The sequence below is a fragment of the Peromyscus eremicus genome, chromosome 22, assembly GCF_949786415.1.
Source record: "Peromyscus eremicus chromosome 22, PerEre_H2_v1, whole genome shotgun sequence".
NCBI lineage: Eukaryota > Metazoa > Chordata > Mammalia > Rodentia > Cricetidae > Peromyscus > Peromyscus eremicus.
In genome coordinates this window covers 22,770,311-22,784,526 of record NC_081437.1, presented here as the reverse complement: position 1 = coordinate 22,784,526, position 14,216 = coordinate 22,770,311, and the positions used below count along the sequence as shown (strand labels likewise).

Here is a 14,216-nt window from a genome sequence, read left to right as displayed (position 1 = left end):
GCTTGAGGAAGAGTACTGGCTGGCTCAGTCTGCTGGGGGGAGATGTTGGGTGGAGGTGCTGAAGGAGGAGCCATGCTGTTGGCACGGCCTTCAGCTAAGCCCCTGCGCCCCGAGTTGTCCTTCTGGCTCCTGTTCAAGTCCTCCTTCCTTCCTCAGAGAACTCTGGACTGCTGCAGCCCACAGAGAGCTCAGGTGTCTCTGAACTCCACTCCATACCCCTCAGTCTTTACTCCGATTGGTATGATTAAGTCCCCTAACTTCTGGCTGGCTGGGGTGTCTGTCTTACATCTCTTAGGGTCTTCAGATGTTGTGGCTCTAGTATACACAGCAGGCACTCGGTAGACGTCTGTTACTTCAAATAAAGTAACAGGAGGGTCAAGATGAATGCCTGTGAAGGCCGCTGAGTGGGAATGGACCTATGGGAATCAGGACCAGGAATGTCTGCAGCCTCACCTTCATCCAGCACTTCTCCATGAGGCCGCTGCTGCCTGCCTCTCGAACTTTGAGGTAGCAGTCCACGGCACGGCTGTACTCTCCAGCCTGTTCCCACTGCCGCGCTTGCTCCACAAGTCCCTCCACGCCTCTGTGGGGTGAGGAGAGTGTTTAATGGTCAGGACTGGGGAGGGGGAGTGTGGGCCGGTATATGCATGCCTTGTGTCCCATCCCCACCAGGTCCTGCCAGGACACGTGGCTTCTTACCTTCCCCCCTTCTTGGTGGCTTCCCGCTCATACTCTTCCTGGAGGGCCTCTAGCTGGCCAGGCACATAGTCCTTGCAGATGCGCAGAGCGTCACTCCAGAGTCCAGCCTCCTGCTCAGGTTTGCAGGTGTCAGAAGGGCAGAGCTGGGGGCTCTGAGGCGGCCTACTGCTACGTGGGCCCCTCTGGCCTGGGTCCTGACTTCTTAGACTCCTCCTTTCTCTTCTCCTGCCTGTCCTTTCTCTCTCCCGCTTTCTTCAGCACCAGGGGTCAGTGTGGACCTGTGGTCTCTCACTGTCCCATCCTCCCTTTGTGGCCCAAATAGAGTGACTCACCTTATAATAATTGAGAGCCAGGCCTGGTCTCTGGGCCCGAAGCAGCAACCCTTCGGCCTTCTGGAAGTCCTTCTCCTCCAGGGCCCCACGGGCCTGACCCACAAGTACCTCAGCAACACTGTCAGGGTCATGGGCCTCAGCCACGCGTTGAGCTGCCTCCCAATCCTGGTTGTGGACAAACCTGCCCGACAGGGGACATGGGAGATCTTGAGCACAGGACCGAAGCCTCAGCAGTGAGAGACAGACAACTATATAACTTGTAAGGTTTAAAGTAAAGATGACCGTGAGAGATCCTGGGGCAGTGTCTTTATCCTATCCCAGGGCAGGATAAAGAATCTGCAGTGCGGGGCTGGGGAGATGGCTTAGTGGGTAAAGGTGCTTGCCACAAAAACGGATGACCTGAGTTCAGATCCTGGAACCCGCATGGTAGGGGGAGAAAACCATCGTCTGCAAGTTGTCTTTTGACCCCCACACTTGTGTGGTGCATGCATTTCCAGACCCAGAAGTAAACAGAAAAAGAAAAGGTGTGAGGAAACTCACATGAGGACTGCCTCTTTGGGTTTACCAGCTCTGATGAACTCGGCTTCAGCCTCTTCAAATTTGCCCTGGACAGAGAGACCGTCACACGGGGTGAGGAGGAGCCTGGTATCACAGGCAACTAGACAGGATTGAAAGGGTCACAGTGGTTAGGGGTATGGGGGAACAAAATGACATCCATACCTCATCCTCCAGGTACATGGCGTATCTGAGATGAATCTCCGGGGTTTTGTGCTTGAGGGCTAGCCGAGAGAGTTCAAAGGCAAATTCAAAGGAGCTGAAATGGAAGATGTAGACAGTTTGTATATAATGCTTACAGAAGGCGAGAAAAATGGAGACAACCATGGGGGAAGAAAGGGCAGGTTTAAAGGTAACAGAAGTGACACAGTGACAGGTCAATCCCGTGCTTTGCTGAGGCCAGCAGGAGGGCTCCTGAAGCCCCCACCCTCCTCCTGAGCACTACTGAGTCCCAGCCTGGGACTCTGCTCCCGGCTTGAGACATTTGTTAAGAAATGCAGACATCTGCCCTGATCAGTTGTATGTGCTGCGGGAGATGACCCCCTCCCACGTTCACACAGGCAACCCTAATTTAACACAGTGGGTCACAGACAGATGAGTTGTGTGTGCTGCGGGAGATGACCCCCTCCCACGTTCACACAGGCAACCCTAATTTAACACAGTGGGTCACAGACAGATGAGTTGTGTGTGCTGCGGGAGATGACCCCCTCCCACGTTCACACAGGCAACCCTAATTTAACACAGTGGGTCACAGACAGACAGACAAAGACATCCCAGTAGGAGGGAGACAGACTAGCTGGGAGCTGGCTGAGGTGGGATGATAAGACAGGGTGATGGGGGAGGGTATGACTACAGTGCATTGTATGTGTTTATGAAATTGTCTAAAAAGATAAAAGAGAAGAATAGACATTGCTCATTTAACAGAATTACACTCTGATGACCCCAAAATGTTACTTAGTATAGTTCTAGCTTTTCATGCTGTTCCTGCCCCACCCTTCTCTTTAGAACCATTGATAAAACACCTCCCTTCCAAAGGTCTCTCGGTCTCTCTCTCTCGGTCTCTCTCTCTCTCTCTCTCTCTCTCTCTCTCTCTCTCTCTCTCTCTCTCTCTCTCCCCTCTCTCCTCTCTCCTCTCTCCTCTCTCCTCTCTCCTCTCTCTCCCCTCTCGACAGGGTTTCACTATGTAACCTTGGCTGGCCTGAGACTCACTATGTCGACCAGGCCAGCCTTGAACTCACAGAGATCTACTTGCCTCAGTCTCCCAAGTAGTGGGACTAAAAGTGTGCATTATTATGCCTAGCCAATTTTTCACTCTTTTTTTTGTTCGTTTTTGTTGAAACATGGTATCATATAGTGTAGGCTGGCCTCAAACTCACTATGTATTGAAGCTGGTCTTGAACCCCTGATCCTTCTGCCTCCACCCCCGAGTGGCAGGATTGCACATGGCACCGCCATGCCTGGCTCACGTCTTTACTTCTGCCTCGGCTTTTGGAACTGTTTTTCAGTGGCACGTCAGATTTCTTTCTCTATGTATGGGCTGCAGTCAAGGGAGAGGCGGCTTCCTCCGAGACCCACCAGTTGTCTGCAGCGTGGTCGACGGCAGCCTCCAGAAGCCCCAGCTTGTTAAGCAGTCTGACCGCGGCCTCTCCGCCCAGGCTCTTCGCCCACAGATAGGCCACGTGTTTGTGGGCGTTGGCTCCTCCGTGGGCTTTGGCCACCTGTAGAGCAAAGTTGCAGGAGCCCAGCCCACTGCAGGGCTGCCCCTGTTGTCTCTGGCCCCCTGCCTCAGCGGCGATGAGGGTCAGGATCCTGCTTCAGATCAGCACTGAAGAGGGCCAGGTTTCAGGTCTCTTAACGTAGGTCACAGTGGTTTTTTGTTTGTTTGTTTTTTTGAGACAAGGTTTCTCTATGTAGTTTTGCGCCTGTCCTGGATCTCGCTCTGTAGACCAGGCTGGCCTCAAACTCACAGAGATCCGCCTGGCTCTGCCTCCCGAGTGCTGGGATTAAAGGCGTGCATCACCACCGCCCGGCGGTCACAGTGTTTAGGGACAGAGGATGGGCTTCAGGAAAGTCAGAAGCCCTTAAAATTATAAGTAAAGTGTCGTATATACAGGCGTGGCTGTGCTTCTGACAACAATACTTGGGTCTTTGTGACATTAGTCAAAACCAGTCTTGTGAGAACAGGAAAGAGGGATGCACGGACTCCTTACCCGGTAGGCCTCCTCCCACAGCCCACTGGACCGGTACATGTTCACAGTGGCCTTCCATTCCTGGGCCTCAAGGTAGTGATACTCGGCCTCCTGCAGACGGCCTTCGGCCTCCAGCTCCTGTAGGGGAGTTCGTCAGGATGGAAGGGGTGATGGGGACTGGCTGGCAGGGCTGGGCAGGGCTGGAAGGGCTCACCTTGCCCAGGTGGAGGTGTGTGTCACTGAGCAGATCTGGGTGGTGCTTCCCTACCAGGCGGATCATGTCGTCATACAACTTGTGCTTCTTGAACATGGTGATGGCAAGATCGGGCTCCTCCACCGTCACATACAGCCTGAGGACAGAATGCAGCTGGAGCCTCCAACAGCTAGATCCCTGCTGCTGCTGCTTCTGGGAGGACCCGCCCTCCTCCACGCCCCTCACCTTTCGGCCTCCCGGTACTTGCCCTGCTTCTCCATCTCCTGGGCCTGCGTGATGTACAGCACCGACACGTCTTCCGGCCGCATGCACTTCATTGCCAGCTGTGAACATGGAACCCAGGGGGCTTCGGGTGCCAGCCTCAAGGAGGCCCATCCGCTCTTGAGCTCCGAGTTCTCCCCCAACGCTCACTGGCATTTAGTTACTGCCACTCTACTGGTCAGTTCAGGCCATGCCGTGTCCACCAGGAGCCCGTGAAGAGCTATACTCTGCTGAGGCATGAGAGACTGGGATATGTAGCACCCGCTGCATCACTACACGTCTACTTGCTCTGTGGAGCTCTGCGATGTAGGGAGAGGACAGTTAGAGGGACCAGGGGCTGTGGAGTGATAATTCCGAAGGCCTGGCTCCCAAGTCCATCAGCTGTTGTTAGAACTGCAGGCTAAGGGACAGGGACCTCTGATTTTTTTCCCATTGCTAGGGATCCAAGTTGTCCATGCTGTATTCTAGCAATCTTTCTTAGCCTTCAGGGAACCAGTAAAGGAGGGGGATCGGAGATCAAGGAGTGAGGCAACATGGCCACTAACGCAGAGTTCTTTCCTCACGGACACTGCTCATTCTCTACCTTGTGGGCTTGCTCCCAGCGGCCGGCCTGCGTGTACATGTCTATAGCATCTTTGGTCCGGTCTCCTTTGGTGTAGAGCTCCTCAGCAATCTAAAATTGAAAGGATGTCAACTGGGGTAGCAGAGAGCCTGGTACACCACTTTGTAGTAATACTGAAGAAAAGAAGGGTGCAAGGACAATGTGTCTCTAGGAAAAAGGCCACATCACGGTTGGGGATTTAGCTCAGTAGTAGAGCACTTGCCGAGCAAGCGCAAGGGCCTGGGTTCGATCCTCAGCTCAAAAAATAAATAGATAAATAGATAAATAAATAAATAAATAAGAAAGAAAAAGGCTAGATCAAAGCGGGGCAGAGACAATCATGCGCGTGTGCGTGTGTGTGTGTGTGTGTGTGTGTGTGTGTGTGTATGTGTGCATGTGTGTGTGATGCACATGTGTGGTGTATGTGCATGTGTTAGGTACACACATAAACATGAAACAAGGAGAAAGTGTTATTCCAGCACCCTCTGCCTTGTTTCTTTGAGGCAGGGTCTCTCTCTGAAGCTGGACTGTGTGATGTTTAGCTAGGCTGGTGGCCAGCAAGCCCCAGGCAGGGGATTCTCTTGTCTTCGCCCTCCACAGCTCTGGGGCTCCAGGCATGTGCGGGATCACGTGAGTGCTGGTATCTGAACGTAGGTTCTCACGGTGGCATAGCAAGTGCTCTGGACCACTGAGCCATCTATTCACATTTCTGCCCTGCAGGACAATCTACACCAGCTCTGCTGACGTCACTCATGAAGAATCACTTGAGCTGGCACAGGAAGAGAGCTGCAGCTCGCTCTGTCTGGGGAATGAGGCAGCATCTGGGTTGACAGTAGAGAAGTGAGCCTCCTCATTCGCAGTAACGTTGTCCGAGCCCAGCAAGAACGGCTCGGTGAGCTGCCCCCCATCTTGTTCTAGGGGGCGTCCTTACTGCCCTGCACTGCATTGCTTCAATGCTGCAGAAAGGGACTTCTCACCTCATACTCCTGCAGAGATGCATAGTGCTGGGCCACACGAGGATAGTATTTAGACGCAGTGTTCCGATCCTGGAGGTCTAATATATAAATTGCCTTCTTCCACTGGCGGGCACCCAGAGCAGCCTCAATGGCTTTAATGGAGCACCTGGCAGAGTCGGGCAGGACATTAAATATGTGTAAGGAAAGAGGAAGAGGAAAGGAGTGGAGACACTAAGCACATTCTAGCCCACATTTTGAGATCTCTCCCTTTAGGCTGCAGCATCCTCCTTCACCACAGTTTCTCACCTCATGCCCAAATCCCTGTGCCCTGTGCCCTGAAGCCACCACACCTGGCTTCAATGTAGTGGTTGATGGCTGCATCCAGCTGCTTCTGCTGCACCAAGTAGTCCCCCCAGGCCTCCTCCAGCTTCACAACCTCCACTGGGAAGGCCAGTCGAGCCAGCTCAACCGCTGCCAGGGATACAAGAGGCACTTGGCTCAGAATTCCAGGGACAGGACCCAGGGACGGGACCCAGGGAAACGGGACAGGGAGATGAAGTATGGACGAACGGGGAAGAAGTAGAGGAATGCAGAAGAATTGAAGCCAGTCAACCGGAATGGATGTCCCCAAGGAGATGCTGGGGTACTGGATGGGCAGGAGTGTACAGTGGAAAAAGACAGCTTAGAAGCAGCTAGTACCTTTCATGAATGCATTGCCTTTACAGTAGCACTCAAGGGCCCGCTGTGGGTTTTGAATCTTCTCAAAGAGATCACCTGCCTGTCAACACATAAGACTACAGTGAGAGAGACCCACTGAACACCTGCCTGTCAACACATATAAGACTACAGTGAGAGAGACCCACTGAACACCTGCCTGTCAACACATATAAGACTACAGTGAGAGAGACCCACTGAACACCTGCCTGTCAACACATATAAGACTACAGTGAGAGAGACCCACTGAACACCTCCCTGTCAACACATATAAGACTACAGTGAGAGAGACCCACTGAACACCTGCCTGTCAACACATATAAGACTACAGTGAGAGACCCATTGGACACAAAGAATCAGGAGTCGGCTTCCCCAAAGAAGGAGTGCTAGCAGGCAGTCAGGGAGAGCTATGTGTCCTCAAGTCTCCTTGGGTGGGAGAGGGTTTCAGGTTCTGGAGACAAGGGCCAAGAAAAGGTAGTCCACATACCCTTTCATAGAGCTCCCCCTTGATGAGGGCTGTGGTGATGTGTTCTACCAGCTCCGTGTTGGCCAGAAGCTCCTCACGGGTCAGCACCAGGCGCGCAGCTTTGGCAGGGAGCCCCGCTTTGAGGTAGAGGCTGATGGCTGCCAGCCCATCCCCTTGACTCTCCTGCAGTTCACCTGCTCGTTCCTCTTGTTGTGTGTCCATTAACCACTGATAGTAATCCCTGCGCAGCTTCTCCAGGGCTGGGTGTCCCTGGGCGTGCACAGAGGGAGCTAGGAATGCCATGTCTCTCCTGCTCCTATGTGACAGTGTGGCTCCTCCCATGGCACCAATATGTTAATTCCTCACCATATCAGGCAGCCCCAACCCCATTCCAGACCCCATGGCTTCCTTGGAAAGATTTCTGAAATTGGTAACACCAAACTGTGAAGAGAAGACAGAAACAATACCTTGGCCTCGGCCACAGCGATACACTCGTCCCAGCGGTGCAGCTCCTGGTACATGTCCATGGCCTCCTCAACAGCATTCTAAGGGTACCACATGGAAGAAAGAGGATACCAGGAAGGCACAGGGGCAGTAAGTCCTGCTCAGGATGACCAAGATGCCAAGCATAAACATGTTCTGTGTGTGTGCACTGGAAACTGAACTGAGTGCCTTGCACATGTTAAGCCCATGCTCAACCACTGAGCTATGCACCTGGCTCCAGTGATAGATTTACTATAAACTACAAGAAGCTGAAGATTCTGGGCTCCTTGTTTGCAATTTATCTTAAAGAAGGCTCCTCAGACTGTATAAGTTTTGGGCTCCACAAAATCTTGAATCTACCTGTGCACAAGAACTGCAAAGACCAATAAATAAATAAAATAAAATGTTGCAAAGGCAGGTTCTGGAGTAGAGAGGAGCTGAGACACTGTTTTGGGAGGAAGAAGAAATTAAAGACCAAAGGCGAATGCTTGCCTAGAACCAACACAGAGGAGGAACCTAAGGAAGGCGTGGGGTGAAGGCCCCAAACCTGAAAGTTCTCTCCAAACTTTTGGAAGATGGTCTTTCATTTTTTCTCCCCTCCCAAGATCCTCTTTTCCATCCTGTCCCTCTTCTCCCATTACCTGTTCCAAGAAGATCATCTCTGCCAGTTTGTAGTTCTTTTCCAGCATGGCTAGCCGTGCTCGGACCTGATAGAAGTCGGTTCCTTCTCCACCCTACAGGGAAAAGGAGGTTTGGTCATTCAGCCTAGGCGGACACGGGGGCCAGGAGGCTAACAGATGTGAGAAGCTAAAGATCTTTAAGGGACTCAGCAGCCTGAGGTTTCACAGGTAATTCCAAAGTGGTCCAACTTTAAGGACAAGGGCTGGGCAGGGTAGAAGCTAGAGAGGCTAGAAAACTAGGAATCACAAACTAACAGCAACTTCCACTTGGGAGACCGAATGAGTCAAGAGGATGATACTTGCATATTCCCTGGACACCTGATCTGCGATCTCATTGGTCTCATGCAGGAATCGAGCTTTTGCCACGTGACCCAGAGCAGAAAAGCACCTATAGCACAGAGGCATAATACCAAGAGTTACATTACTACAGGACTGTCATTAAGTCACTGGTTCAACACACATGTAGTGGCATCTAGTGTGTGCCCCGCACTGCAGTCACAGAAAGCCCAAGAGGAACAAGGAAGATGAAAGCCTTGCTCTTGGGATTTTCCATTCCTGTGGAGACAGACAATAGTAAATGGACAAAGAAGGAGAGAATGAGAAGTAAAACGATTGTGGTGATACTGTCATCAGTGGCTGAGGAGGCCAGTGAAATTGCCTGGGACCTGACTACAAGCAGCAGCTAGTCACTGGCCAGGCAAAAATATGCTCAGGGCTACAAAGTGGCAAGTCTGCTGGGGGTAACCAAGAACTCTGTCATTGGATTTCAGGCCTGCCCCACAAGAGGGAATTCACATCTGGTGCTATAAAAATGGTCCAAAGTCTATGACTGGGGAATCACAGGCCTAGTCAGGAAGCTACCACTGTTATTTTTTGCTAAATGTACATGATGTGCCCGTCATATTGCCTTTTAAATAATTACGTTTTGCCCATCGATCAGTGCTGTCTGTGGTCAGCATTGGTCAGGGGAGCTTCTGTGTGTAGTGGGCAGATGTAACGGCCAGGACATAACTGGTCAGGGTGATGAGCGTAAGTGACTGTTGAGTGCTCAGCCATACACGGGACGTATGTAAGGTATGTAAGGCTCAGGGAACGTCATGGAAGAGGGGGCGGGAAGAACCTAAGAAAGAAAGGGTGGGATGCTGTCTTCCAGGTATGACATGTGCCATGTGGAGACCAATATATCGTTATGGGGATAGAGGCACTCACGGGTGCCTCAGGATCTATGTGCAGTGAATGGTTGGGGGGGGGGGATACTTTCTTTAGTGGTGTGGCCACTGGTAAGGTGCCCACGCTCCTGCAAACAACCCCTCACCCAGGATCCTGTAAACAACTCTAAAGAAACTCACTGAATCATTAAAAGCAAAAGGTAGGAGGCAGGCTGGCTGGGAAGATGGGGATCAGAGACAGTGAGAGGGGACAAGAGAGGGTAATGGGTAAATATGATAAAAATACGTTACAACACCATAAGGAAACCCATTAGTATGTATGATTAATATCTGCTAGTAGAAAAAATTTTAGGAGAGTTAGTCATGGCACGATGGGGCAGAGGGAATGGCTATGCCCACTCCCAGCAAGGATGAGTGGGGCATGCTCAGAGCCAAAGGGTACAGTGTGGCTAGAAACTGATGGGCAACTAGCTAACCAGAATAAGAAAGATGCAGGGGCAAATACTTACAGGGCCACTGGCCACAGCAAGGGGTCTACCTTTTTTTTTTAAAGATTTTATTTATTATGCATACAGTGTTGTGCCTGCATACCAGAAGAGGGCGCCAGATCTCATTACAGATGGTTGTGAGCCACCATGTGGTTGCTGGGAATTGAACTCAGGACCTCCGGAAGAACAGCCAGTGCTCTTAACCTCTGAGCCATCTCTCCAGCCCCCAGTCTAGCTTTTATATTGAATATAACAATAAACTATTGGAAAATTCTAGGCAAAAAACAATTTTACAACATAGTGGGTTTTGTTGTTTTATAGACAGGGTCTCACATAGGCCAGGCTGGTCTTGAACTCATTATATAGTCAAGGAACTTCTGTCCTTCTGTCTCCACCTCCCAAATGCTGAAATTACCGGCATGTGCTATAATCTGGTATATGTGGTGCTGGAGACCAAAGCCAGGGCTCACACATGCTAGGCAAGCACTCCGTCAATCGAGCTCCAGCCCCAGCCCTCTAACGGATGGTTTTAAAAATTACTCTAGTTATTATTTGTTGTGCATATGTATTGCATGTGTGTGAATGCAGGCATGCCTGTGCTATGCTGTGCATGTGGAGGTCATAGAATAACATAGAGGAGTTGGTTCTCTCCTTCGACTATGGGTTCTGGGGATTGAACTCTGGTCAACAGGCTTGTGCAGCAAAACCTTCTAACCACTGAGCCATCTTGCTGGTCCCATAGTTGATGGTTTTAAAAAAAATCTGCTGGGCGGCGGTGGCGCACGCCTTTAATCCCAGCACTCGGGAGGCAGAGGCAGGTGAATCTCTGTGAGTTCGAGGCCAGCCTGGTCTACAGACCGAGTTCCAGGAAAGGTTCCAATGCTATACAGAGAAACCTTGTCTCGAAAAAAACACATATATATTTTATGTGTATGGGTGTTTTATCTGCATGTATTTCTATGTACCATGTGCATGCGTGGTGTTCCCTGAGGCCAGAAGAGGGCACTGGATCCCATGGAACTGGAGTGACAAAAAACTGTAAGCTGCTATGTGGGTGCTGGGAATCAGATCCTGAACCTCTGGAAGAGCAACAAGTGCTCTGAACTGCTGAGCCATCTCTAGCCCCCTAGCTGGTGATTGGAAAAAAAAAAAAAAAAAAAAAAGGACAGGTTCAGGGCACATGTTTTTAATCTCGCCCTGGGGAAGTGAAGCAGGTAACTGAGTCCCTGCTGTGTGGTGAACAGATTTTGCAGTACAAGACTAATATCAGTGAGGCTAACGAAGAGGCTTTCAAGTGACTGAGGGTGGGAGATGGTGGTGGTCTGCACTAGCGGTAGGATGGCTAGACCAGATATCAGACGTGGAATGTGTGTTGAAGACGAAGCCCGAGGCTGGGATGGAGCTCAGCTGGTAGAGCACTTGTCTAGTGCTCATTGAGCCCTGGGTTCGATCCCCCACTGTATAAACTAGGCAAGGCAGTGCAAGCCTGTTATCTTAGTACAGAGAGGTAGAGGCAGGAGGATCGGAATTCCAAGGTCATCCTTGGCTACATATGAAATTTGAGGCCAGCCTGGGCTATCCAAGACTTTGCTTAAAAACAAAATCAGGGCTGGAACAATGGTTTAGCAGTTAAGAGCATTTATTACTCTTGTGGAAGACTAGAGTTTGGTTCCCAGCACCTACAAGGTGGTTCACAACCATCTGTAACTCCAGTTTCAGGGGATCTGATGCCCTCTTCTGGCTACATGGGTGCCTGACACACATGGGTGCTCAGATAGATATGCAAGCAAACAGTCATATACATAAAAATAAAATAAACACACCTTAAAAAGTAAAAAGTAGATAGATACATATATTGATAGAGAGATGGATAGATATGTAGATAGATAGACAGACAGACAGACAGACAGAGCATACATACATACATATATAAATAGGTAGGTAGGTGGATAAGACGGAGTCCTTAGGACTTGCTGATGGTCTACATCGGGCCAAGGGAGGAGGGGTATAGAAGAAAAAGCTCAAGGGTGCTTCCCAGCAGCAGCTGACGTTTACTGGGCACTTTCATAAGCCTTCTGCACAGATCCCTCACTTCTTCACCACCATCACATTACCACTCTTCTTTGTAATACTATGTGGTAAATACTATCATCAGTGCCCCACTTTTTATGAAGAAAATCAAAGCCCAGGGTCGGAAAGGGTGAGTAACCTCTCTAAGTTTATACATTTGGAAAGCTGACCCAAGGTTTGAACTCAAGGAATCTGAGGTCCCAACTCTGTCTGTTACCTCTGTACCACACCCAGGACAGACAGAGAAGGCATGTTAAAAACTCCTGGGCAGGCTGGAGAGATGGCTTAGTGGTTAAGAGAGAGTACTGCTCTTGCAGAGGACCTGAGTTCAGGTCCCGGTACCTACATAAGGAGACTCACGACTACCTGGAGCTCTGGCCCCAGGGATCCCACGCCTCTGGCCTCTGCAGGAACCACACTTATGTGGACATACCCACACACAGACGCGCACACATACACACTGTGGTGGTTTGGATGAGAATGACCCCACAGGCTCAGATGTTTGAAGACTTGGTCCCCAGTTGGTGGAACTGTTTGGGAAGGGTCAGGAGGTGTGGCCTAACAAGGAGGAGGTGTGTCACTAGGGGTGGGCTCTGAAGTTTCAAAAGCTTGCTGCCATCTCCAATGCTGTCTGTCTGCTGGTTCCAAGACACGACTCTCAGCTGTCCAGGCCACTATGCTTTCCCTAAACTATCACAGACTCTAGCCCCATGGAACTGTAAGCCATTTTGTGCTCTTTTATAGGCTGCCTTGGTTATGGTGTCTTATCACAATAATAGTAAAGTGACTAATACACACCCAGTTAAAAATAACTAAATCTTAAAAAATTAAAAACTTGAAGAAAATCTCTTGGGCTGGGATTGCTGCTCCGTGGCAAAGGGCTTGCCTGGTAAGCATATAGTCCTGGCTGGCTTTTCCACATCATAAAACAGAAGAAAACAAATATGTAAACAGCAACAGTGCAAATAAGAAACTCTTAAGGGAGAAGCTTACAAAGAAGGGGAGCAAAAGTATTGGGGCATATTCGGAGCTAGCATATTAGGGAGGGCTCTGCAGTTAGGAGTGTGTTCTGCTCTTGTAGAAACTGGAGTTTGAGTCCCAGCACCTCCAGCAAGGTGGCTCACAACTGCCTGAAACTCCAGCTCCAGGGGACTGGACACTCTCTTCTGACCTGGGCAGGCACCTGCACACATACCCACACACTGACATTCTTATACACAAAGTTTAAAACTATTTTTTAAAAGATGATTCCTCAAATTTAGGATGGGAGGGGGTTTGGAGCAAGTGCACCAGGGAGGGCTCACACTGTTGGTGGTGTGTGTGTGTGTGTGTGTGTGTGTGTGTGTGTGTGTGTAGAAGCAGTGCCTACACACGGGACAGGAGCAGCCCAGAGGTGACCACTCACAGGCCTCCTAGTTGCCGGCATCTCAGTTCCCCATGGCTCTCACCTCTCAGCAGTGTGGAGCTGCCTTGCCTCCAGAGCCAGTTTGCTCAAGGTTTTCCACATTGCCTCTGTTTCTGGGGTCATCTCCAGGGTCTCCAAGAAGGCCGTCGCCCTGGAGAGGGAGGGAAGCAGAGCCCAGGAGTGAAGCCGGGTCTGGAGAAGCAGAGGAACCCTGGAGCTGGGGGGGAGGAGGGAGGAGAAAGGCCAGAAGCATTTGCCCGTTTTGTCTAGGCTCCTCCCACGACTGCGGGGCCCCATGGAGCTATGGCAGCTAGGGGGTCACTGCAGGTGCCCCTGGACCCACACTGGCTCACCACCACACTGGTTGTGAGCAGCCTCTCACCGGGCGTAGTTGCCGTCGTCGATGGCTGTTCCAAACTCAATAAGGCCCTCGTCCAGGGTGTAGGCAACAGTGGTCACACCTTCGGTCACCATCACCTCTGTCTTGCCTCCGCCTCGCTCCAGACCTACAACATCACCCTGCACAGGCCCCCCCACCGCCCAATGCCAGGTCAGCGCTTCCACCCATCCAGCTGCGGAGCCGGCTGCCCCCACCTAACCCAGGGTTCACACCCAGGGAATTACAGTGGCCTTGTTTCTTATCGCTGTTTCTCTTGGGCTGTAGCAATAAAGTTAACAGAGGTCAGCTCCAGTGCCTGGAGGGATACCAACAAAGAGTGGCATCCAGTTCTTCTGTGTGTGTGTGTGTGTGTGTGTGTGTGTGCGTGCGCGTGCACGTACACCTGTAATGTCTGTACTTGTGTGTCTGCGTAGACACGTGATTGTGCCTGTAACACGTGAGGCGGCCAGAAGACAAGCTCAGGTGTTGATCTTTTCTTTCATGAGCCAGGATCTCAGCTTGGCCCTAGGATTTACCAAGTAAGCTGGGCTGAGC

At 50.9% G+C, this 14,216-nt stretch overlaps 1 protein-coding gene across 1 annotated transcript in view; it reads right to left on the bottom strand.

The window, feature by feature from the left end:
* The window catches only part of Ift172 (intraflagellar transport 172), a 40,263-nt gene that overhangs the window by 6,868 nt on the left and 19,179 nt on the right, over positions 1–14,216 (bottom strand). Inside the window, exons 17-35 of the mRNA XM_059248678.1 lie at positions 13,665–13,801; positions 13,326–13,433; positions 8,454–8,538; positions 8,112–8,204; positions 7,455–7,532; positions 7,009–7,257; positions 6,507–6,585; positions 6,158–6,278; positions 5,829–5,973; positions 4,834–4,923; positions 4,215–4,312; positions 3,990–4,125; positions 3,797–3,913; positions 3,162–3,304; positions 1,752–1,845; positions 1,572–1,636; positions 1,032–1,212; positions 700–809; positions 454–583 (exon numbers count right to left, since the gene is read on the bottom strand). Coding sequence (XP_059104661.1) covers positions 454–583; positions 700–809; positions 1,032–1,212; positions 1,572–1,636; positions 1,752–1,845; positions 3,162–3,304; positions 3,797–3,913; positions 3,990–4,125; positions 4,215–4,312; positions 4,834–4,923; positions 5,829–5,973; positions 6,158–6,278; positions 6,507–6,585; positions 7,009–7,257; positions 7,455–7,532; positions 8,112–8,204; positions 8,454–8,538; positions 13,326–13,433; positions 13,665–13,801 — 2,259 coding nt within the window. The remainder of the gene's footprint in view (positions 1–453; positions 584–699; positions 810–1,031; positions 1,213–1,571; positions 1,637–1,751; positions 1,846–3,161; positions 3,305–3,796; positions 3,914–3,989; positions 4,126–4,214; positions 4,313–4,833; positions 4,924–5,828; positions 5,974–6,157; positions 6,279–6,506; positions 6,586–7,008; positions 7,258–7,454; positions 7,533–8,111; positions 8,205–8,453; positions 8,539–13,325; positions 13,434–13,664; positions 13,802–14,216) is intronic.